Here is a 24,543-nt window from a genome sequence, read left to right as displayed (position 1 = left end):
GTTTTCATACACACACACACACACATACACACACACACATACACACACACACACACACACACACACACACACACCACCTTTGCAGGGCAAAGGGTAAACAGTGAATGTGGAACTGCTCCTGGGCTTTGTGAGGATGTGGTCTGAGGCAGCTCTTACTGTTTCCTGTTCTCTGCTCCCTTATAGTGTGCTCAGTGACTGCCCATCTCCTCTGAAAAGACTTTTTCAGATGGGTTTTGTTTTGTTTGAGAAATGTCTTACTTTGTTTCCCAGGCTGGCCTCATGTTGCTGGATCTCAGTGGTCCTCTTGCTATAGCCACTCAAGAAGCTGAGAGTATCGTCAGCGTTAGCTATTTTTAACTAGGCTTTTGGTTGTAGGTAGATTCCAGTGGCCGTTCATCTTCACGTGGTCCAGTGCTTCCTGAAGCAGATCAGCAGATTTTACGGGACCTGATGAGTGATGCCATGGAAGAGATTGATATGCAGCAGGCCTCCGCCCCGATGGGACCACAGACAAATGGTGAGGAGAGCTTTCCCTGAGAGCACTGCTAGGGTAGCAGTGTCACATTGTTGGTGTGTTCTCATAGCATTTTCCGTAAGGAACTTACTAAAGACACATCTGCACCCATGGATGTGTACAGCAGTCAGCTCAGCTCTGTCTGCTGATTCTCGGTCTACTGGGAGAAGATGGGCACTACCACTTGGGGTGATTGAGAATGACACAAGAAAGTACCATAGAATGTGGACTGGAAGTTTCATGAGTAGTGAAAACAGGACAAGTTGGTTGTGAAAAGGGGAGTACATAGAGGAGGAAGCTCATCTTGGCAAGGTCATAGGTTTATCTATACAAGAATACAGAGGAAGGCTGTGTGATCTGTTTATACCTACCACAGTAAAGTTGGAAGAGCAGGAAGGGACCAGATGAGTAAAGAGCCTTGAAAGCCAAATGGAAGCATCCAAATATTTTCAATCATTTGTTCTTCAGAAAACAGTTTTTCTGATAAGATGAACATAGTTATTTCTTTGTTTTGTTTAGAGATAGGTCTCTTTAAATAACCCTGGCTGTCCTGGAGCTTACTGTGTGCACCAGGCTGACCTTAAACTCACAGAGATCTACCTGCTTCCACCTCCCGAGTGCTGGAATCAAAGGCATGTGCCCCAGTATCTGGTGAGGAACATAGTTATTTCTAAATTCTGTAAGCTGTAATTTTAAAGTAATACTTGATGCAACTGGGAATTATGGTACATGCTTAAGATCCCAATGCACGGGAGATAGAGTGTATCAGGAGCTCATGGATGGCTTTGACTGTATATACTGAGTGTATGGCCAGCTGTACTATGCACATATTGAGAAAATTCATGACATTATAAAACATTTTGCATTAACTTTAGGGTAAATTATGAATAAGGCTATAAACTTAGCTTTCAGCTTTCTGTGCACTAAATAGCAGAAGCTGTCAAGAGTTGGAAGGGACCCTGATTGCACATTATAGACAAACTTTCATTAGGCACTGGACTCTGACAGAGGAAGGCCTGCAGAGCTGTTGTCAGTATTTAAATGCTGGTCTGGGAGAGTCTTGAGGGCAAAACATTGTCTTATGCATTTTTGTGTTCTTTGCCTCATGTCAATATTTGGTTTGAATGAATAGAGAAGACTGGATAGCTCTAATACATAGTGTAAAGTGTTCTTGTAAAGACTTTTGGTACACAGGGTATCTTCTGTGATTTCACTTTTAAGAGAGCTGCATGAGAACAAGCGTAGGTTTCTGGAGCCCAGGAATCAGCTTGGCCTTCCTGAAGCAGAGACTCCTGTAGTTTTGGGTGAGGGTCTGTTAGATATAATCTTTTTTCCTTCCCGTTGCAGTGTTGCCCAAGGGGTTTCTAAGATTGAACTCTAAGGACACTTGTCAGTTTCTTCCACCTGCAAGACAGACTCCTGGCCAAAGTAAAAGCCCCAGTTAATGGGAAGCAGCCGTTGTTGAATTCTTGAGCTTTTCTTTCACTGATTAACTGAAGGAACTGTCCCTTTTTGATGCTATCAGTCACTTTCTTGAACTTGAAGTTAGTCATGAGTCATTTGTTTGTGCTTTTAAGGTAGTTCTGCCTCTTGCTGAGGTTTTTTTGGGGAGGTACTTCAGCCCCCCTAAGCCCCAAGTTCACAGAGCTGTTGTTTTAAAAAATGAAAATCCCAATTGTTCTCTCTATTTTACCAATAAAGACCTAAATGCTGGGGTGAAAGCTTACTAGCTCAGAGAGGCAGAGAAAGCACCCAGCTGACTTTCCTACCCAGAAAAACCAAAAAAGCCAAAGGCCTCTTCTCCACACTGTCTTAAATACCCTTCAGCTCAAAGTCCCTCCTTTCTGTTTACTTCCTGTCACCTGGTTCCTTGCTCTGCCTCTTGACCTATGGTTAACTTTATGTAATCCTGTTTTCAGAAAGCTTTTGGATTAAAGGTGTGTGCTAAAGCTGACCCACACCACAACTAGAAACTGGGCTTTACAGTTCACAGTCCCTGGGTTCACAATGGGATCAAAATGTCCTGCAGCACAGAGTTGTGATAAGAAGTAGAAAAGGTTTTGTTGCTGTATAGGAAGTAGGCAAGGTTAAGGAGGTGAAAGCGCTGTCGTCAGTGTCTCAGAGTGGGTCGGATGTTCCCCTCTTCTCATCTAGGTGTCACGGATGAACAGTCTCACACTCAGGAGCCGTGCTGTTCAGACCTCTTCCTGTTCCCAGACGAGAGTGGGAATGCGTCCCAGGAACCTAGCCCTGCCTATTCCTCGCTCACGCACCACTTAATGAGTGACACAGTGTCAGGGGCGCCAACTGAAAACGATGACTTTTGCATTCTTTTTGCACCAAAAGCAGCTGTCCAGGTAATAAACTGATAATATGATTAAGACTGTAAAATTGTGTTACAAATTAAATGGCCAAGGGCCTCTGAAGACCTTTGAATCTGTAACTCTTCCCAGTTCAAAATTGTTCCTTCTTGTAATTTATGTTAGTGCTTTGTAAATGGGCATTACACTATGCTCATAACATGAGGCTTAGAAAATGCTCTACATTTGCATAGTTGTTTCTCTATAATTGGTGAAGTACACTAATGTATGGAAGGTCAGTGTAGTTAGTGGGCTACAGAATGGCTAGTGTGAGCTCTGCAAAAATTGAGATGTCTGTGAAGACTTATGGTGGGTTAAGATGAATGCACACACATAGAACAGTCTAGTAGCACCCTCATAGGTGACTGTATCTGTGTCATAGGTTCTGGGAACTTTCTGGTAAAAAAAAAAAAATCAAAGCAGTTGAACTAAGGGTACAACTGTAATTAGAAGCGATTAATATGTTGAAATTTGTCAGGTTTGGTTTAGATTGCATCATTACTTTAAACAGTAATCACACACACAGTCTGTATACTTTCAATTATCAAATAGTGAGAGCCATATTATAAACTTTGGAAATTATTCATGAGATGCTTTTTTATAGAACATATTTTATTTTATGATCAATAAGGTACAAAATATTATATGACGACGATTAATGTCAGAAATCATTACCCACACTGGATGTGGTAATACATGCCTGTAATCTCAGGCCTCCAAAGCAGGAGAATTGCTGCAAGTTCAAAATCAGCCTGTGCTACATAATGAGTTTCACACGAATCAGAGCTACAGTATGAGACCCCTTTTCAGAGGAAATAAATTATTACCCCGTTTTTTACATTGAAATTACTAGAAAGAGTGTAGAGTCACGGGTGCCCGTGGGAGGCACAGCAGGGAGCTGAGAGTGCTGTCCTTGGTGTGTTTCAGGAGAAGGAAGAAGAGCCAGTGATAAAGATCATGGTTGATGACGCAATTGTGATCAGAGATGACTATTTCAGTCTGCCCATTACAAGGACGGATAGCAGCAAAGCCCCCCTCCACTTTCCTATCCCCGCCATTCGCTATGTTGTTAAAGAGGTCTCTCTGGTGTGGCATCTTTATGGAGGCAAAGACTTTGCGACAGCTCCTCCTGTGTCTCCAGCTAAGAGTTACATGTAAGTTCATTTGTTGGATCAGTGTATCTGTCCATAGAAAAACACATGAAATTTATCTTTTTTTTTTTTTTAAGATTATTTATTTTTAAGTGTAAGGGTGTTTTATGGGTGTATGTCTCTGCACCAAGTGCAGTGCCCACAGAGGCCAGAGAGGGTGTTGGATCTCCTAGAACTGGAATTATCGATGGTTGTTAGTCTCCATGTGGGTGCTGGGATTTGAACTCGAGTCCTTTGGAAGACCAGTCAGTGCTCTTAACCCCTGAGCCATCTCTCCAGCCTTTGAGTTTAACTTAAGGATGAATAAATTAGTATTCAATATGTAATTTAAAGTTGCCTGTGAACTTATTTGTACTTCTCATGTATTCACTAAAATGGTGACTTAGAAGATTTTCACTCAACAAGCATTTTCAGGAACCCATCCTGTATTTGTTTATGAAAATAAACTAGACCCATTCCTTGCCTTCAGTTCCAAAAGGAGAGAAAGTTATGTGACTGAATAGGACCATAAAATTAAGTGGTGTGTGAGAAGACAAAGCACATGCTTGCCTTGAGCCCCTGCCATTTAACAGGGTGTATTTTATTTTTAGACTTTTTTTAAAGATTTTTTTTTTGCCTGTTTATTTTATGTTTGTGTTTTGTCAGTGTCTGCAGCACTTGCATACTTGGAACTCTTGGATGTCAGAAGAAGGAGTTGGATCCTCTGGAACTGGAGTTATGGATGGTTGAGCCACCATGTGGGGGCTGGGAACTGAAACTAGTTTTTTTTGTGAGAGTAACCAGTGCTCTTAACCTCCGACCTATATCTCCATTTCCAGAGCTGAGTGTTTTGATTAAGCCAAGCAGTGTTCTGTAGGGTGAGGAAAGAACCATTGGAAAGTGTAGGTGGGCTGGAGCAAATGTGTCTATGGGGTGGGGTGGCATAGAGGCTTTCTGGGCAGAACCATGTGGCACAGCGCTTGGGCACGTTTACTTACTGGTTAATTAGGAATGCTTCTGTCCCAACTGAGTTATTTTCTGTTGTTGACTTGGATTTCTGAGGCTTCATTCCAAATGTGTCCTGTGTCCAACATCATAATTAGGCTTTCCTGTAGGTCTGAATATTTAGCAAGCAAATGTCATCCCTAATGGTGGTAATAAAATTGGATTTCCAACATATCCAAAATATAAATAACACATTTGTCCTGTGGCACTGGGGCTTGAGCCAAAGGCATTTGCACATGGTAAGCATATGCTAGACCACAGAGCTCACTCTGACCCAGGTGTTGCTCTCCCTGCCTCGGCCTCAGCTGGGATTACAGGGTTTATAGTGAGTTTGTGGAACATTCTAGTGGTTATGTAATGCTTTCTCTTTGTATCTTATTAATTCTGCTGATGTCATTCATTAAATTGAATATTCTTTTAACAAAGAAGAATTTTGTTTCCTATTTCATCTTTAGTAGTCCCCATAGCTCACCTTCTCAGACACCTACAAGGCATGGACGTCATACAGTCTATGGAGGCAAAGGAAGGAATCATGACTTTTTAATGGAAATACAATTAAGCAAGGTAAGATGGTGTTTTGAAAGAGAAGAATCACTTCAGCGAGTGTATTAGTGGGGTTCTCTGGTTATGCCCACAGCTGAGTCTTAAAGCCTCAAGTTCCTGCCCTACAGAGTAGAAAAATGCAAGGCTCTTGTGCAATTCTCACCTCTTTTTCTTGGATACTTTGAGGAGCCTGAGGTGTTTTTGTTTTCCCAGGGTTCCCAGAGTCCCCTGGAGGCCTTTGTAAGATACAGCCTTCTGAGTCCTGCCTAGCATTTGCCCTTCTGGTGGGTCACTTGAAGAACTACTGCTCTATTGAATTGTCTATCTGGGAAGGCCTAACTTTGACTTGCACATATGGAAAGACCCCTCTGACCATCTAGAGGCCACAGGGACAGAGCACGGATGGCTTTACATTGATTTACGCTTAGCTTGGCTGAGAAGCTTACAGACAGTGTAATTCCAGGGGATTCAGTTTCCTCTTCTGACAGCTTGTAGGCCCTGCGTGCACATGCTGCATAGATCGACACAGCCACAAAAACAGAAATACATAAAATCTCAACAACAAAAGAAAGCCAAATTGAAGTGAAAGTCAACAGTGCTCTGTTGCTCTTGTCTGTTAAGGTGAAGTTTCAGCATGAAGTCTACCCCCCGTGTAAGCCTGAGTGTGAGTCCAGCCTCTCAGAGCACCCAGTCTCCAGGCAGGTGTTCATCGTTCAGGACCTTGAAATTCGAGATCGGCTGGCAACATCACAAATGAATAAGTTTCTGTACCTGTATTGCAGCAAAGACATGCCTCGTAAAGCTCATTCCAACATGGTAAGAAGCCTTGAAGCCTTCATTAGTTTTAGAAAAACATTTTTATTTCTGTCTAACTGCTGGAAAATTGGATTGGGAAGAATTATCAGAACTGAAAAAAATGTATTTTCTCTTTTAATATGAAAATTCCTGAGTTTAAAGACTTACTTTGTAAAGTAGTCCCTAACTATAATTGCCAATATGTCAAACCCAGGTAAAACAACTGTGTGAAAATGATTAGGATTGCTGCCAGCCCTTCACACTTAGAAACATGAGTGAGGTGGGAGTGGCTGTCTCTGAGACTCAGCAGGCTCTATTGAGCCTGCAGCTTCGGTGCTGTCATTAGCTATTGTCCTCTGAAGAGAGAGAGGCATGTATCGTAAGACTCTTTTGAAGACTGAACAAGCTTTTAAGGGAGGAGGGTAAATAGAATCCTCTTCCTCCCCACTTCTTCTTTTTTTTTTTCTTTGACAAGTTCTCACTAGCTCAGGCTGGCTTCAAACTCAAAATTCTGTTTTTTTTTTTCCCTTAGATAAAAATGTGATTGTTTACTTTTAAATTTTTTTGAAAGGAGAGCAGGGTCATTGTGTCACTGGGGAAAATACTTTTCTTTTTCTTGTAGTTGACAATTAAAGCGTTGCATGTACGTCCAGAGTCTGGAAGGTCACCACAGGAATGCTGCTTGAGAGTGTCCCTGATGCCGCTTCGCCTCAATATTGACCAGGTGTGTGTGGTGGGCAGACTGATGCAGTTAGGATGAGAGTAGTGAGTAACTGTGTTCATCACCACTGAGTGTGAAAGTTACATAGCCCAAGAAGCCTTCTGGAGGACTGCAGGGCAGAATCATTTGTGCAGTTTGAAGTCGGGCCCTTTCCTGTTTATTGCCTGTGTGCTGTGGGGCTGAGTACTCTTTCCACTCCATGTGGGCACATAACTCAGGTCTCCATGTGTTTTTGAGACCTGAGGACACCCCAGTGGGTGAGTGTTAGAAGGGATTGTGTTATAGATTCTGCAAGAGAGTTTTTCTGTACTAAGAAAAATGACAAAATAATAAATGGTTAGCAAAGAGGCCATAAAAACAGATTTGTGGGAAGTTGTAAAGAAAAGCACTTTCTCATGATCAGGCAAGCATCCTATCAAATTTCCTTGGGCTTTGCATTAATGAGAGGCAGTAACACATGAGCATTAAATAGGCCAGTATGTGGAGAACATTTAGCTCAGTGCCTGCTGTGGATCAGGAGTGTGCACTTCCTTGAACACTAGCTAAAGCAAGCAACAACCCCAGAACATACATGGAATTTAAAAATAACAAAATCTCTTGATAAACCTTTTATAGTTTTGGGTTCAGGTTTGGCATATTTGTGGATAGCATTATTCATTTGCCTAAGTAATAGTGATTTGATATTGTCACTTAAATAAAATGTTGAAAGTGTATTCCAAGCAAGTGACAGGCATCTCGGACATCAAGTGAAATGTTCATACTGTAAACAGAGCAGGCCCCATCTAAGAGGATGTGCCATGGGTGCAGGAGCACACTGGGTTTATATAATGCTTGCGGGTTCTGAGCTGGTCAAACTTTAGATTTGTATTTTATTACAAGACTGTTCTTTGATGTGTATATTTTAAAGATTTATTTTTCTTTATGTATGTGTGTGTAGTGTGTGTGTGTGTGTGTGTGTGTGTATTTGCACACTTGCATAGGTACCTTCAGAAACCAGAAGAGAGCTTTAGATTCCCCAGAGCTGGAGCTGGAGTTGGTTGTGAATTGCCCGGTGTGTGTTGTTCTAAAGAATGAAAATCCCAACCTCTCGATTTTACCAATGAAGACTCAGGAGTCAGATGCTGGGGTGAAACTTTTTAGCTCAGAGAAGCAGAGGAAGCACCCAGCTCACTATCCTACTCAGCTCACATCCCAGCAGGAAAAAGCCAAAAAGCCAAAAGACAAAAGCTTGCTAGCTCAGCTGATGGCCCAGGAAGAAAAGGCCAGCTAGCTCACCTAGCAGCCCAGGAGGAAAAAGCCAACAGCTAAAAGCCCAAGAACTAGAGAGCTAAAGCACCCTCCTCCATGCTGTCTTAAACACTCTTCTCTCAAAGTCCCGCCTTTCTGTTAATCCCTGTCAGCTGGTTATTTGCTCCGCCCCTTGACCTAGGGTTAACTGTTAAATCCTGTGTACAGAAAGCTCCAGGGTTAAAGGTGTGTGTTAGGGCAGAACCACACCAAACAAAAGACAGGATTTTACAGTTCACAGTCTTGGGGTTCACAGTAGGATCAAATATCCTGCAACATGTGTAGGTGCAGAGATCTGAACCTGGGTCCTCAGCAAGAGCAGTAGTTGCTCTTAACCACTGAGCCATCTCTTCAGCCCCCTTGATATCTCTATTTAATTCAGTTTATTCATATGCTGGCTTACTAGAAATATAATGAAATAGTTATGGGGAAGTTGATCTGTAGAAATTCCTACCAGAGAAGACTGAGTCAGAGTCATCTTTATTGCCTTGTCTTACCAAAAATAGCAAGCTCAGTTTTCTTTAATACTTCTACAGAACTCTAAAGCATAGTTACTATAAGGAAGAAATATTAACCTTTTTGCAGTTTTTACAGTGGGGCATGAAATAAAACGCAAATAAATAAATAAATAAATAAATAAAGCTGCAAAATAAATAAATAAATAGATTTGTGAAGCGCCATAAAAAGCCAGGATTTCTTTAGTCTTCCTTTTTTCAAGAACAAATCTATACCCAATGTTTTCCTTTTTTGAACAATGTTGGAGTTAAAACATTTACACATTAAACTGTTTCCATCTAGTGGTGTTTAAAAACAGCATTTTATATAGTTAACATGCAGTGCTGAGCATGATATAAACATGTAATAAGCATGTGCAGTCTGCGTCATTTAAATACACTGTAAATGGGATGGCAAGTAACTAACATTGTATTTGGTACAATATTAATGTTTTATATTTTTATGAAATTAGAGTTCATAGAGGGAAGGATAGGAAAGAGCGGGCTCAGAGTTTCGATTTTGTGGGTTTTTTCTTGTTACGAGACAGGATTTTTCTGTATAGCCCTAGCTGGCCTGGAATTCAGAGATCCACCTGCCTCTGTATCCTGAGTGCTGGGATAAGCACTCACCAAAGTCGTGAGCCACCACCGCCTACTCTGATTTTGTGTTTTATGCCCTGCATCTGCACATGGCACACACACCTTAGTGTGTGGGCAGCTGGAGGAATGTTAGCCCAGAGTCATACTTGGCTTTTCATATATGATTGCAGAAAAGACTACACCAAATGAGTGACTTAGTTTTTGTTTATTGTTTATATTTTTAAAGACAGAGCCTTGCTATACCATGGCTAACTTGGAATTTGCTATGTAGCTGAGGCTGTTCTTGAGCTCTTGGCAATCAGTCCTCTTGCCTCAGCTTCCTGAATGTTGGAATTATAGGTATATGCCTCCACACCCAGCTTTATTTTCCCATTCTGAATATCTTGTTCAGTGAAGAAACTGTCTTAAGGCAAGAGAGTAATGATTAAAGAAGAAATAAGTCCTAGGGAGTTTAGTGGCAAAGGTTAGTATATAAGCTGTGCCATCTGCTGTTACTAGTAGTGATGTCACCACTGTCAGGTTAGAATGAGAAAGCATGCCAAGAGCAATTGCGCACATTTTCTTGCAAAGAAAAAAAAATTATAAATCATTTCTAGTGGTTTATGTTTTATTTTGTTTCTGTTTTTGTTTTGGATAGGGCCTGAATAGCCTTGGTTGTCTTGGAACTAGTGATGAAGACTAGGCTGTCCTCCACTTGGACCACTGCTGAGTGCTGGGATTAAAGGCATGTCCTACCATGGCCTGCCCAGTCCTAACTGTTTGGATTTTAGTTTCTCTATTTTGCAATGTTGTTGTTTAAATTTTTAAAATTTTTCAATAGCTGTAAAAAAATAATGGGGATGAGGTATGTGTGTTTGTAAAGAGAGCAAGAACAAGAAGGATTGCTGGAGAGGCAGACCGAGAGGTGCAGTGACTGCTGTGTAACGGTGAATGATGGAGACAGACCTCAGACTCTGTCCTGAGTTACAGTGACTTGTCTCCATTCTAGGACGCCTTGTTCTTCCTCAAGGATTTCTTCACAAGTCTTTCTACAGAAGTGGAGCTTCTACTGACTCCAGACCCAGAAGGTACTTAGCACGCACAGTTTGAGGATTCTGTAGCTTAGGATGGGGTCAGTTCCTCAGAATGCCATTGTAAGCTGAGTAATGGAAATCAGAAACAAATCTGGTACCTGGAGCACACTTAGGACTGACTCAGCAGCACACCATTGTGGAGTGTTGGTTGTTTCCCCTAGTGACTACTGACAGAAGAGCTGTGTCTGGCTGGGGCCACCCAGCACCACTAGAGGACAGGACTGCATACTGCTAGGAAAAGCTCAAAGTTCATACTCCATGTGCAGTTTTTATGGAGTGTATACACTTCTCTCCATTGTGAAGCTGACGAATTTTAAGTTAACGTATTGCTAAATCAGGACTGGCAGTACTTAGATTGATTTTAATTGCTGTGCTATTTTTGAGTATGTACTTGGTTTTTATTCCCATTTGTATGTGTGTGTTCCACACTTATTTGTGTTAGTAATACTGATGTGTTGATGTAGCAGTAATGATGTAAAGGTGACAGTAGACAGTCTCTGTAGCAAGAGTTGTATTTACTCAGTGAAATGTAGCATGCAAACTGATCAAGAGTAGCAGAGCTAACTTCAAACATGCCCTTGTATTTCAGTTACCAAGTCTCCTGGAGCTGATGTCACCTGCAGTTTGCCAAGGCATTTGAGTACCTCAAAGGAGCCAAATCTAGTTGTTTCTTTCCCTGGGCCAAAACAACCTTCCCCAAACCATAGTGCCAATTCAGTGGAGGGGGCTAATGGACTGGAGGAGAAGAACTTCTCAGCTGAGGAAACTTCATTTAGTGACCAGCCTGTGTTTTTTAGGTAAGTGTGTTTATTTTGATAACAGATGAAGTTCTTGTGGAGCTTTAAAGACTGGCCATCATGAGGTGACATCAGTGTTCTTCACATTGTTGTATAAGCTCGTGCTGTAGTTTGCATGTGGTCCCTGCCTAACTGGCACCCCTTGCTTACAAGTAGTAAGCCTGATTTCAGGGCTTATCTATTACTGAATCTGAGGTGGAAATTCCCTCTCCTGCCACCACTCCCTTGTGGCTCTCTATTTGAGTGTGTCTGTGTCCTCATAAACATGGTGTCGTCCTTTTGCCTCTCACACACTACCTTTCCCTTCTGCTGAGTCCTTAGTCTGCTTCTTTGAGTTCCTGCCAGGTTATCTCCTGAGTCAGGTGAGCATTCTGGGAAGCCCATGCCCCCTGCACTGCTTCTTGGCCCTCACCCTGGAGTCCTTTCTTCCTTGGCCAACTAGTCTGCTCTTTCTTCATGTTCTCTTTCCCTAGCACTTGTTGGTCAGGATAGAGTCTTGGCATTTGTAGAAAGAGGAGGGTCAAAGAGCAATGCCTCCCCTCAATTCTCTGTACCCTACTTTCATTCCAGGGCTTCCAGTTTTTCTGTCTTTCTTTCTATGTTGTAAGAGGAGACCTTGAGTGTGGCCCAAGTGGACTGTATTTACAAGTGTCATTATGTTTTAAAGATGCCAATAGTGAGGATGATAGATGTAAAAATAATAGCAATTAGGAAAAGAAGAACACAGATGATGTGTCTCCTGGGTCTACACTTTTCACTAGGAAACATTCACTTTTGTTATTTTCCTACAGTGATTATTTTTAGGAAAACTTGCATCTTAGTGATACAAATGTTTTATTTTGTAGCAATCACATATAAATTGGCAATTTAACTTTTGTAAACATAATCCTGAAAGCAAGAGATTTGACACTTTGTGTGGAGACAGGTCTCACTATTAGCCCAGGCTAGCCTCAGATGCTAGCTCTTCCCTCTTTAGTGTCTGTGGTAGCTGAGGATACAGACGTGTTCCAATCCTGATACTCTGTAACTGTGTTACAGTTACAAGAAAGGCCTGTGTAGTTTTACCTGTTTCTGAAAGCAGATTTCATTTCTGTTCTGGAGGGTCCAGAACCCTGGCATCATAATGGCTGGTCATGTCTCAGTTACCCATAGATTTATGTGAATGCTCAGAGAGTTAGATTGACCTTCAGGGATCTGTTAGTGGCTGAGTTAAGGTCCTAGCCATCATTCATCTGCTCGATAACTTTCCAGTGATGCCAGAAGAATCTCCCTCCTTCCTCTGTGAGTGGCTGTTGCGCTTACTGTGTGTTCCAGTTTTCCATCTAGGTACCGTGAACAACTCTGGATAACTGAATATATAAGTAACCAATGGTCTGTCTGTTAACATGTCTTTTAAAAAATTTTATTTAATCAATTTATAGCCTGATTGCAGCCCCTCCCAGTCCCACTCTCAAAAACTCCTTTCCCCATTCCCTTTTCCTCTTCTCCTCAGAGAAGGGGAGGCCTCCCTGGGTACCAACCCACCCTGGCACATCAAGTTGCAGCAGGACTAAATACATCATCTCCCACTGATGCCAGACAAGGCAGCCCAGCTAGGGGAAAGGGATCCAGAGGCAGGCAACAGAGTCAGAGACAGCCCCTGCTCCCATTGTTAGGGGACCCTTCTTCCCACCATGGGTCCAGGTTGGTTATTAGTTGACTGTAGGTCTTCTTCTGGTGTCTTTGACCCCTCCAGCTCCCTCAATCCTTCCTCCCACTCTTCCACAAGACTCCCCAGGCTCCACCTCTTATTTGACTGTGGGTCTCTGCATGTGTTTCCATCAACTGCTGGATGAAGCCTCTCAGAAGACAGTTGTGCTAGGTTCCTGTCTGCAAGCATAGCAGAGTATCATCAATAGTGTCAGGGGTTGGCTCTCTCCCATTGGGTAGGTCTCAAGATGGGCCAGTCATTGTTTAGCTGTTCCCACAATTCTGCTTTCTCTTTATTCCTACACTTCTTATAGGGGAAGAGGAGTGGGAGGGCCTGAGGGAATAGTGGTAGGGTGGGCTCCTCTGAGATGGTTTGCTCTGTAAGCAGTAACATTCAGTCTGTTGGGCAAAATCATGTTCCAGGTTCTGAGCATGCACTTTGCAGTCATCTTTTGGAAGGCAGTTCATTGTATTGGCCATATGCCATGAGTATGTAATTTTAATTTCACCCCCAGAATTCCTAGTTGGCAGCTACCTGCAAGCATTAATTTCACAATTCTCACCAAAATTTGCCAATGTATGTTATTTTTACAGTGATGAAGAATTGAGACTCAGAGAGCTGAGCCATCCACACTTGCATCCCGTGTATGTTAGGAGCAGGGGCCAGGCCTCTGCTCACATTGAACAGGGTGGGCTTCTTGCCTTTTCTATTTACTTCTTGGTTAAGTTTGAAGGCCACTTTTATTAATTGGGTCTCTGTATGACTTGAGACTATGTAAACTTTTTTTCTTAAGAATAAGCATTTAATAAACCAAGGAAAGTTTTTTATGACAACATTTAAATACAGTAGACAACATTTAAATAAACATTTAATAAACTGAGAAAAGGTTTCTGTGACAACAGTTAACTATGATAGAATTTATTTGTTTAGTCATGATTTTAAGACAAGGTAGAACTAAAAGACATTCTTTCTTATTTAGGACATAAGATGTGCTTATACTTTACGTTGTGCTTTTCTTTTATTTTTAAGTTTAACAAATTAGGTCTAATTTTATGATAGGTAATTTGAATAAAAATATCTCCCTTTGTTTCTTCCCAGAGAGTTCAGATTCACAGCAGAAGTTCCTATTCGTCTTGACTATCACGGCAAGCATGTATCAATGGATCAGGTGTGGAAGCTTTGCATGAATAAGTAATACAAAATTATCTTTTGTAGAAATTACATTTATGGTACATAAATAAATTATGTTTATGGTAGAGGGAGTGAGTGCATGAGACAAGGAGGCACTTGTGTCTTGGTCAGAATGAAAGCCAATTCCTTGCACTGTGTGGAACCTGGGACTGAACTTAGGTCCTCAGGCTTGGTGGCAAGTACCTTTCCCCTCTGAGCCATCTCAACATCACTCTCTTTCTCTCTCTCTTTCTCTGTCTCTCTTTCTCTCTTTTATGGATTCAGTAAAAAGAAAATTTAACAGAAGAACATGTGCATGTGTGTTTTGACATGAAGTACAAACCATTACTTGATTTGAAACTAAGTGCTAAGTACTGTGAGTGAAATTTCATAATGCTGACTGTTAACTGGTATAATGATCTGTACCATATAAAATGCATTTTTTCTATAAATACTTTAAGCATTTATCTTCTATAAATATTTTAAGTATTTATCTTCATTAAAGAATATTGCTTGGACTTTCCCTAGTAACAGCTATGTTAAATGTTGAATCTCTCCTTAGTTTATGGATTAATTAGCCACTCTTTCAATTTCAGGGTACATTGGCTGGGATTTTGATTGGCCTGGCTCAGTTGAACTGTTCTGAGTTAAAGCTGAAGAGGCTTTTCTATCGACATGGGTGAGTATTGAGTGGCTGAGGTTTTAAGGTAAGGGCACTAAAGCTAGTGTGAAAATAAAAGTGCAGTTTCTCCCAAGCAGGCATACCTGCTTGTGTTTCTGCAGGGAGCTTAGTCTTGGAAGACCCTTCCTGATCTGGGCGCCTGTTTATTTTGAGGGAGTAGAAGTGGTTGGAACAGAGCCGTATTTCTTGAAAGTATCTGCCATTTAGGCTATGTTAAGGTAGCTTGCTGAAGTTGTAAATTAGCTTATTCAGTGACAAGAATGCAGGTGAACAGATTTGGTTGTGATTAGTTGGGCCAGCCCTGTGACTGAGTCAGGGTTGATCAAAGGATAAGAACAATAGAAAACATTAATACTTGTGCATGCTTCCCAAACTTTATAGGTATCTTTTTCCATCTGTCGTGTCTGTCTGTTATCTATTGTCTTCTGACTGACACAAAGATTTAGATTGGGGATTTAGTAGCTGATTTATATTATTCTGTGATGTAAAATTGTTTATCTTTTTTGGGAGCATCTATAGCATTTTGCACTTGTGATATATAAACAGAAGTCCTTACTTACGTATATACCTTTATTTCTTCTTTGCACTAACAGTCATTTGCTCTAGTTTGCTAGGTATTGACAAATTGTTCTCATATGCAATCACCGAATGGCTCAATGACATTAAGAAGAACCAGCTACCAGGAATCCTGGGAGGTGTTGGGCCAATGCATTCACTAGTTCAATTAGGTGGGTTGCCTTCTTATATGTTTGGGTGTTACAAACACCTTGAGAGTCTATGTGAAGAACATTTTCTATAAAACCTGCATGCATACTAACATGCATATAAAACTTTGCCTCTAGTTTCAGGGTCAGAAACTCCATCCAGGGTTAGACTTGAGACACACATGCACAAATACATACACAATATTTTCATAATGATTTTATATTCTGGATATACCTAGGTTAAAATATTAAATTTGTTTACTCTTTTTAATTTTTTTTAACTTTTTGTAGTGATTATTAGAACACTTTCAATCACACATATGGCTCAGCCTGTATTTCTGCTGGGAAGTCTGGCTTCTGGGACCTCAGTGAGAATGAGAAGGCCACAGCGTTAGACTCTTGTCACCTACAGTTCTTAATGTGATTTCTGTCTCTAGTGCAAGGCCTGAAGGACTTGGTGTGGCTGCCGATTGAGCAGTACCGGAAGGACGGTCGCATCGTCAGAGGCTTCCAGAGAGGTGCTGCCTCCTTTGGTACCTCAACTGCAATGGCAGCTCTAGAACTAACAAACAGAATGGTCCAAACAATACAGGTACTATTCCCTGGCCAGCCTCATGTGGACAAATGAGAATCCTGTACAGCAACTGCCCTACTTTTTAAAACACTACCATGAAGATGTGTGAAACGTGAACCGTAGAGGGTAGACATCTCATTTGTAATGATTTACTATCATACTTAGTTTACTTTGGTCTTTTGAGACAAAGTCTTACTATATAGCCAGGCTATCCTCATACTTTGGGTCATTGGCCTCCAAGTGCTCAGGGGTGCACAAGAGTGTGCCATCACACCCTGTTTGGTGCTTGGTAGTTGTTTAGATATCTAGCACTGAGCATTTAGGTAACAGAGTCGTAGGATACATGCCAAATCTGCTTGCATAGTTTAAGAAAATAACAGTCATGAAATTAGCAGGGGATTTATTTCACTGAGCTGTGTAAAAGGATCAGAGCTGAGTTCAAGAACACATTGGAAGTTGCTCTGTGAAGCACTAGGGGTTGCAGAGTAACATATAAGAGGAAGGGGCTGAGTAGCAGTGCAGTCCAGGTGCCAGTCTCTAGCTCACCTTTCCTGTTCACATTATGAAAGTCCTAAGCTCTTGTCACAATCGTTCAAGCGTGTGCCATCTCGGTGGAGGCTCTCTTAACCCCTGCAGGAGAGGACTGCCACCCTCTTGATGCCCAGCTTCCCAGACTGTCTTCTAATTAATTTCTTCCTTCTGACAAAACGAACCAGGCGGCAGCAGAGACTGCTTATGACATGGTGTCTCCGGGTACCCTTTCTATTGAGCCCAAGAAGGCAAAGAGATTTTCTCATCGCCGGTTAGCCCACCAGCCAGTAGACCTGAGGGAAGGTGTGGCCAAGGCCTACAGTGTTGTCAAAGAGGTATGTAGAGACTTCAGCTGACAGCACAGGACTGGCTTGCATGATGAAGGTTGTCTTGGTTAGGTGATGAAACACTATAACCAAAAGCAACTTGGGAAGGTTTTGAAAGTGTTTATTTCAGCTTACGACTCCACATTGCAGTCCATCAGTGAGGGAAGTCAGAGCAGGAACTCAAGCCTGGCAGGAACCTGGAGGCAGAAACAGAAGCAGGCCACAGGGGAGCACTAGCTTGCTCCCCACAGCTTGCGCAGCCTGCCTTTTTATACACCCAGGATCACCTGCCCAGGGCTGATACCCATCCACAACGGGCTGTGCCCTTCCATATCAGTCACTAAGAAAATGTTCCATATGCCTGCAGGCCAGGCTGGTGGAGACAGTTTCTCAATTGAGGCTCTCTTCTCAAATGACTCTAACCCATATCAAGCTGAGAGAAAAATTAACCACCAAAAGAACATGCACTGACTTTAATATTTTGGAGGAATCCATGGGAACATAAGCCGCCAGAAGCAGCATGGGACTGGTGTGTGGAAAGTAGAAGAAAGCTAGGAAGTGAGAGTGGTGGGCTGCAGGCAGTGGTGGGCTGCACACAGCTGGTACTTGCTGCTAGGGTCAGTGCTTTACTCATGCTTACCTTAGGTTTGCTTACAAAGTGCAGCTTTTTAGGTAGATCCAGCCCTGGCCCATTCTCGGGCTGTTGCTATTCTGAAGGCATCACAGCTTTTCTAGGCAGGTTTTTACAGTTAGATTATGCAAGTATTCCTAAGCACAACATGGGAGTGTTTATATTCCGAGCTTGCATAAAGAGTATCGTGTATTCTGTAACCCATCTTTTATGATACGTCCGTGGACACATGGTGTTGTTTACACAGTCTCATAGTATTTTGTTGTAGGAATATATCATTCATCTTTTCCTGTTGGTGGGCGTTTAGTTTCCATTTTGTTCCCTATGTGACACTGACATGGGGAATGTTCTCTAGCTGTGTCTAAGTTCATATATGCAAGAAGTCCCATAGAGTAGAATTGGTGAGTGATAATTACGGGAATCTCCATATTAGTTTTTTACATTTACTTACTTTTCTGTTTATTTTGTGGGGGACACATACCACAGTGTTTATGTGGAAACCAAAGGACCAATGTCTGGGGTCAGTTCTCTCCTGTCCTGTGGGTGCTGGGGATCTAGCTCAGGTTGGAGGGCTTGGCAGCACGTACACTGTGATGCTGTCTGCGCTTGTAGCACTTGCCTGCATGTGCTGCTGCATGTTTTCTCTGCTGTGTCAGCCTCTCGGACTGACAGCTAGACCCTGGGTCAGGGTGTCAGACTGTCTCCTCTGTACTTGCCACTGACCCTGTCAAAATGCAGATGTCAGTGACGTAAGTGGCACAGATCCAGAACTCCTGTGAGGTTTGGCCCCGGTCACTACTGGCATGTGTCCACTCAGCCCCAAGCTTGGCAGTTGTGACAGAGGTAGAATGCTGCTGAGGCTGTGATGTGGACTGTTCCAGCTCCCACGTCATGCTCTCCAAATTTCCTTCCTTCCTTCCTTCCTTCCTTCCTTCCTTCCTTCCTTCCTTCCTTCCTTCCTCCTTCCTTCCTTCCTCCTTCCTTCCTTCCTCCTTCCTTTCTTCCTTCCTTCCTTCCTTCCTTCCTTCCTTCCTTCCTTCCTTCCTTCCTCCTTCCTTTCTTCCTTCCTTCCTTCCTTCCTTCCTTCCTTCCTTCCTTCCTCTCTCTGTCTCTTTTTCTCTTTCTATCTTTCTTTCTTTCTTTCTCTCTCTCTCTTTCTTTCTCTTTCTTTTTCTCTTTCTTTCTTCTATCTCTTTCTCTCTCTTTCTTTCTCTCTTTCTTTCTTTCTTTCTCTCTTTTTCTCTTTCTTCTATCTCTTTCTCTTTCTTTCTCTCTTTCTCTCTTTCTTTCTCTTTCTATCTCTCTCTCTTTTTCTTTCTTCTATCTCTTTCTCTTTCATTCTTTCTTTCTCTCTTTCTCTTTCATTCTTTCTTTCTCTTTCTCTTTCATTCTTTCTTTCTCTCTTTCTCTTTCATTCTTTCTTTCTTTCTCTTTCATTCTTTCTTTCTCTCTTCTCTCTCTCTTTCTTTCTTTCCTTATTTTTTGATTTATTATTTATACAGCATTCTGCCTGCATGTGTGCCTATGCACCGGAAGAGGGTACCAGATCTTAGCATAGATGGTTATGAGCCACCATGTGGTGGCTGGGAAGTGAACTCAGGACCTTTGAAAGAGCAGCCAGTGTTCTTAACCCCTGAGCCATTGAATTTTCTATGTAATCCAATAAAGTGTTTGGTTTGACTTCTTATCTTAATTGAATGGTCCACAGTTCTTCTCTAACATATGACCTGATACATTGCAGACAGAACGTGTGTTCCTGGGGCAGTGTGGATGTATGCTCTCTGCGCTACATTAGACGAGTCTTCACTGTGGTCCATCAGGAGCGTTGCTCAAGAGGCTCTTTTTGCAGAAGTGTATTTAGCTGGAGAGATTAATTGGGCCAGAAGTTACTTTTAGGTTATGATGTGTTTCTGTGGGCTTCCTCACTTGGAACTAATTGAGCTCCATTTTCCACACTCTAGTGTCAGAGTGAAATGTTAAGTCATGGTTAATGGCACTTTGATTTAGAGTTAGAATCCTAAGTAGCTTCGTGAGGGTGGCTGGGTTTTGCTTGTTTAGTTTGGTCTAGCTGTAGGTGTGTTGGTTAACTAAAGTGTGTAGTGTGAGCACCTTAGTTTCTGACCTGTGCTTTCCTTCTCTTTCCTGCCCCCACCTCTACAGGGAATCGCAGACACGGCTCAGACCATTTATGAAACGGCTGCTCGAGAACATGAGAGCAGAGGGGTCACTGGTGCCGTGGGTGAAGTCCTGCGCCAGATTCCACCGGCAGTGGTCAAACCCCTAATTGTAGCCACTGAAGCAACATCAAACGTATTAGGTGGTATGAGAAACCAAATTAGACCAGATGTTCGGCAGGACGAATCACAGAAATGGCGCCACGGGGAGGACTGATGCTTCCAGGGCCACTCCACAGAGCATGGAGCTGAGGAGCAGAGTATCCTAGTGGCAGCTTCGTAGAAAGCTTGTTTAATTCATGTGCTCATCTCAGGAACAAAAGCAGGTTTTAGTTAAATAATTTAATGTCAAAACAACACGCAGCCAAAACCTTGTGACATGGTAGGGCCTGGCGCTTGCCTGCAGGAGTGTCTGGTGGCTCATGTCATGGTCGCTAGAGATGTGCTGCCATGTTGAATGCTTGCTTTCATTAAAGTGACTGTAATTGTACTTGTTACGTACAAGCTCTCATTGGGAATGTCTTTGTAAACAGTGTTGAGTGCTTAAAAAATGGAGCACTCCCAAAGCACCGGGGAGCACTCTTCTCATTCTGGGGAGTTTTTCAACTTACAATTTCAACACTTCTGAAGCTAGTGAGTGAAGCCACAGGGAAAGCAAAGCAGCTAGGGCTCGCCTCCCCAAGGGACTGCCTGTTCCTCTCACCTGAGGAAAGTGAGTGTCGCAGACGAAAAATGCTGTGCTGCACTTTATCCTGTGTGTGTGTGTGTGTGTGTGTGTGTGTTTGTGTGTGTGTTTGTATGTGTGTATTTGTAGTGTAACGCAAGGTGTGCTGTGTTCTTTGTGTCATTTACAAGGTTATATAAATATGAAGAGAAATGACGATGTCTTGGAGTTTTTGGTGAAGGAAAGTAACCCAAATGTAGTAAGTTTCTGTATCCTAAATGCAAGAGGAAATGTGCACTCTGTGATGGACTGGGGCCCATGCGTTGTTTATGTGTCCTTTGTTAAGTACATAGTACAGACTATTAGTGGCAAAGAAAATTGGAAGTGGGCTTCATTCTTAGGAAGTTAAATAAAAATACTCCAAATACGTCCTAGGCAACTAATTCAAAGTACCATTTTTACTTTAATAATGTACATTTTGATAACCTGTCAGGAATGAATAAAATATTTTTATTTAAAGGTAAGATTGTTGTATACTTCCATGAACAGTTTGCTTTTTGAGAGCATATTTATTGATGCAGTGCTGTAACTGACCACAGGTTGTTTAGAGACACCTTAGAGCCTGTTGTGGTTACTGTCACTTACCAAGGAGGAAATGGGTAATTGTTTTCAATCTGTGCCTCAAGAGTAACCCAACAAAGAGAAACTGGCACTTTGTATTTGTCACTGTTTAGAGTTGCATGCTGTCACCTCTTGGTTTCTAAAGTGTTGGAGGGTATCAGGGATGCTGGATGCCACAGCTGCATTCGGTTTGTGGGTGAGGAAGGAAAGTCAGTTTCACCCTCTGAAAGCCCTAAACAGGAAGCAGTGCCAACCCCAATCCCAAACTCCAGAGTTTGTAAATAATCATCTTGTATACATTTGCATAAGATTGATTTCCTTTTGCTGCCCAGAAACTTCAAAAGACGTCTCCGAGTGGCTGCTGATGGGCCTCATAGAACTGCTAGCTCTTCTGTCCTCATTAAGCAGAGCCCATGTGTGATCCGGCTCTGAGCAGACACTGCAGGTTGTGGCGGCATTTGTTGCCATGACTGGCCAGCCCCTACCTGACCTTCTAATGAAGCAGGCAGCATGTGTTACCTGCCATTTTGATCAGACTGCCCGCTATACCTTTCTCCTCCTTAGTTCCTAAGGTCAGAGAGAGTTAGTACACGGGAGTCCCCTTTGCCCTCTGAGCTGCAGACAACTATTTCTTTCAACTGTTTAAACTGATGAAGCCATACAAACAGGTGTCCTTACAATGTCTTTTCCTGCTTTTTCTTTTTCATCTTCTGTACCTTGCCAGAGATGTTGATTTCATCTCCAGGTTTTTGTGCATTGCTGAGGCACTAGTGGGGACCTGTCTGGATCTGAACACTTCCGAGTTACATATCTGCTGTCTTTTCTTTTTAAAGGGTATCTGCTCAGACTTTTGTGTCGAGTTGACACATAGTGTGTTGACAGGATCCTTGGGTTGCCTCATCTGCAGTTACCAAGCAAATGACTTGACTTGGCCAAGATACCTCACCTTGCTCCGCCCCAGTGTCCCTTCTGTAAGTGAAGAGGTTTCTTAGGACAAGACCTGTGGGAATTTCTGGGCAATTAGGTCATGGTGGCACATATACAATAGTGGTGTGTGCCCTCATGCTTGTTAGAGTGCCAAGGCTGTGATGTCAGGCTGGTGGCCAGCATCATGTGGACACTGTGGCTGTGCCACACCACAGCAGCTGTGGGCTACTTCAGACCTCTAAGAGTGACACCTTCCAGATCTGGCACCATGCTGCATGCTTGAATCAGGTCGATAATTTTGACTGGAGCAGACTGCACGTGCCCACCTGTTGCTGCCAAGTTCCATACAGAGACCCCTCCCCCCCCATGAGTCAGGAAAGCAAGCTTGTTCAAGGTCACTTAGCTGTTCCAACTCTGACTATATTGCTGATGTCAACAGAGACCCCAGCAATATGATTGCCAAATAGGACTGACTTGGAACCCCCATTTTTCTCTTCCTGTCTGTCCTCATTCCCTTTTACTCTGAGCAGGGCATACAGAGACAGACATCATAGCAGTAGGCTTCCATTTTAATGAAGTGTTAGGAAAATTTGGAGTCCTACTTAAGAATACATATATTTGTCAACAATATTGTTAAAAAGTAAAAGTCACTGTAAAAAAATTTTTTTTTCCAAGTAGCAGTGTTCCTAAGCACAGTATCAGGGACCAGGAATCATCTGTCCTGCCTCCTGTCCTGTGTCACTGAAAGGGCTACTGCAATAGCTCCTGTTAGACCAGTTAGCTGTGTCTGCTCTTGTTCGAGAGGCACTTGCCCCTCCCTGTGCGTGCGTCCTTTGACTCAGGACTGTAGCATCTGAGTGTTCTCACCAGTGGGATTAGAAATGAGGACCCTACCCTGCAATAAATAGCCTTAGGATTAAGCATTGATTGTCTTAATTTAAATGATATTTACATAAAATGCTGTGTAAGACACTTAAGCCAGTCTGTTTCACTTCTGCCCGTGTTGTGTACAATCTCAGATCCCAGGGTTCTGGGGTCAGTGGGCAGCACTTCTTGGCCTCCTCTCATATCCCATGGAGAATGTAGAGTTTAAAGTCCCTTGGAAGGACTGGGTGAACACAGGATGATACTCTGCTTTCTGTAGCTGGATGGACCACTTGGTATCAGAGTAATCAAGTAAGCACGTTTCACCTTAGGTTAAAGAGATTATTGTGTAGTGTAGAGAAATGTATCAGTAATGAAGATTGTCTTTTTTGTCAGGAAATGTTACTTTGGTTTACAGGAAGGTACAGCCACTGTTCTGTATGAGCACCAGTCTGTCGTGTGCCAGCCTCTGTGTGGATATTTTCAGGATTGCGCTGAGCACCCTGCTTGCTAACTTTGAGAGATCCCGTATGCACAGTTGGAAGTCAGCCAGCGAGAAAAAGCATTCCTGTGAGCCGTCATGTCAGGCTTCTTTGTGGGTGAGAAATCTTTGAGTCTTAGCATTTTATGTTTTGAATCTTAGCATTTCCTATAGGCACAGGACTCAGAGGCCTACGTCGACCTCTAACTAACACCAGGGTTGGGCAAATCACTCCCTTTGCGCTAGTGTCAGGTGCCGCCTGTCTGCTGCAGTGAGTGTCAGCTGCCCCCTCACACTTGGCACCTGGGGCTGAGCTAGCCCTCCTTCACAGAGGCACTTACCCTCCTGTCTCATGTACACTTTTCTGGGTGGTACTGCCTAGCCTTGTTTGTGTAGCCCTCTAGTCCACAGGGTTGCTTGCTTATTCCTGGGAATATTTTAAGCACCCAGTTCAGCTTTTCTGTGGTCCGTCTAGCCTGTCTCCTTGTTGTCTTTGCTGAGTGTCCTGACTTTTCCTAATTATGGCAACTCTGGATGTAAATAAGAATATTCCTCTGTACAAGTATTTTTGTGAAAAATGTAACTTGTTAGTTGTGACTATTTAAAATATGATGCCGTTACGAATACTTGTGAAAAAATTAAAATATTTCCTCTTTGTCTTTTGATTTAAACTTAATTATCATCTGTCTCTGAGTGAGAACTGTTCCCTGTGCCTGCCTAAACCGCTTTTGTGGGTGGGTAGACTTCGAAAGGATCCTTCATCCTGGCACTAGATGAACTAGATCCTCAGATCTAGTTCTGAGCTGAGTCAGACTATAATGTAAAAGTGCAACATGCCTACCTTGTTAGGGTACTGACGATTTTATTCATCATCCCTTCTGTTTGGACATCTGGGCTTAGGGTTATATGTAAGTATTTGGTAAATGTGTCTGGAGGAGTATACAAGACATTTGAAAAGGAGTTTTGATGTGGCTTGTCACGTTCTAACATCAGAGTGACAAGTCAGGCATCACACATGGCACTTAAGAAGGAAGGGGCTACCTGTGAGGTGCACAGATGTCAGCCGGGCTTTCCCCTGTGTTCTTCGTGTAGGAGCCTGTTTGCCCAGTGGAGAGACAGGTGCAGGGGCATTGCCTTGTATGATCCCCACACCTTTTTTTTGAACTGCTGTGTGTATGCGTGTGC

General features: G+C 42.6%; 1 protein-coding gene across 5 annotated transcripts in view; it reads left to right on the top strand.

Annotated features, from left to right (window-relative positions):
- The window catches only part of Atg2b (autophagy related 2B), a 67,181-nt gene extending 43,152 nt beyond the window's left edge, over nucleotides 1-24,029 (top strand). For 3 of the 5 annotated variants that reach the window (XM_021649428.2, XM_021649427.2, XM_060388128.1), the window contains 14 exons: nucleotides 376-517; nucleotides 2,669-2,871; nucleotides 3,802-4,028; nucleotides 5,465-5,573; nucleotides 6,174-6,368; nucleotides 6,970-7,071; nucleotides 10,438-10,516; nucleotides 11,112-11,319; nucleotides 14,108-14,177; nucleotides 14,776-14,858; nucleotides 15,468-15,589; nucleotides 16,003-16,157; nucleotides 16,856-17,005; nucleotides 19,788-24,029. In XM_021649428.2, coding sequence (XP_021505103.1) covers nucleotides 376-517; nucleotides 2,669-2,871; nucleotides 3,802-4,028; nucleotides 5,465-5,573; nucleotides 6,174-6,368; nucleotides 6,970-7,071; nucleotides 10,438-10,516; nucleotides 11,112-11,319; nucleotides 14,108-14,177; nucleotides 14,776-14,858; nucleotides 15,468-15,589; nucleotides 16,003-16,157; nucleotides 16,856-17,005; nucleotides 19,788-20,018 — 2,076 coding nt within the window. In that variant the 3' untranslated portion in view covers nucleotides 20,019-24,029. The remainder of the gene's footprint in view (nucleotides 1-375; nucleotides 518-2,668; nucleotides 2,872-3,801; nucleotides 4,029-5,464; nucleotides 5,574-6,173; nucleotides 6,369-6,969; nucleotides 7,072-10,437; nucleotides 10,517-11,111; nucleotides 11,320-14,107; nucleotides 14,178-14,775; nucleotides 14,859-15,467; nucleotides 15,590-16,002; nucleotides 16,158-16,855; nucleotides 17,006-19,787) is intronic. The other 2 variants (XR_009593075.1, XR_002476854.2) reach the window with 2 other exon arrangements.
- Nucleotides 24,030-24,543: the final 514 nt, after the last annotated feature.

Source organism: Meriones unguiculatus, chromosome 7 (assembly GCF_030254825.1).
Source record: "Meriones unguiculatus strain TT.TT164.6M chromosome 7, Bangor_MerUng_6.1, whole genome shotgun sequence".
Taxonomy (NCBI): Eukaryota; Metazoa; Chordata; class Mammalia; order Rodentia; family Muridae; genus Meriones; species Meriones unguiculatus.
The sequence above is the reverse complement of the archived record's forward strand: the minus strand, read 5'-3'. Positions and strand labels throughout refer to the sequence as shown.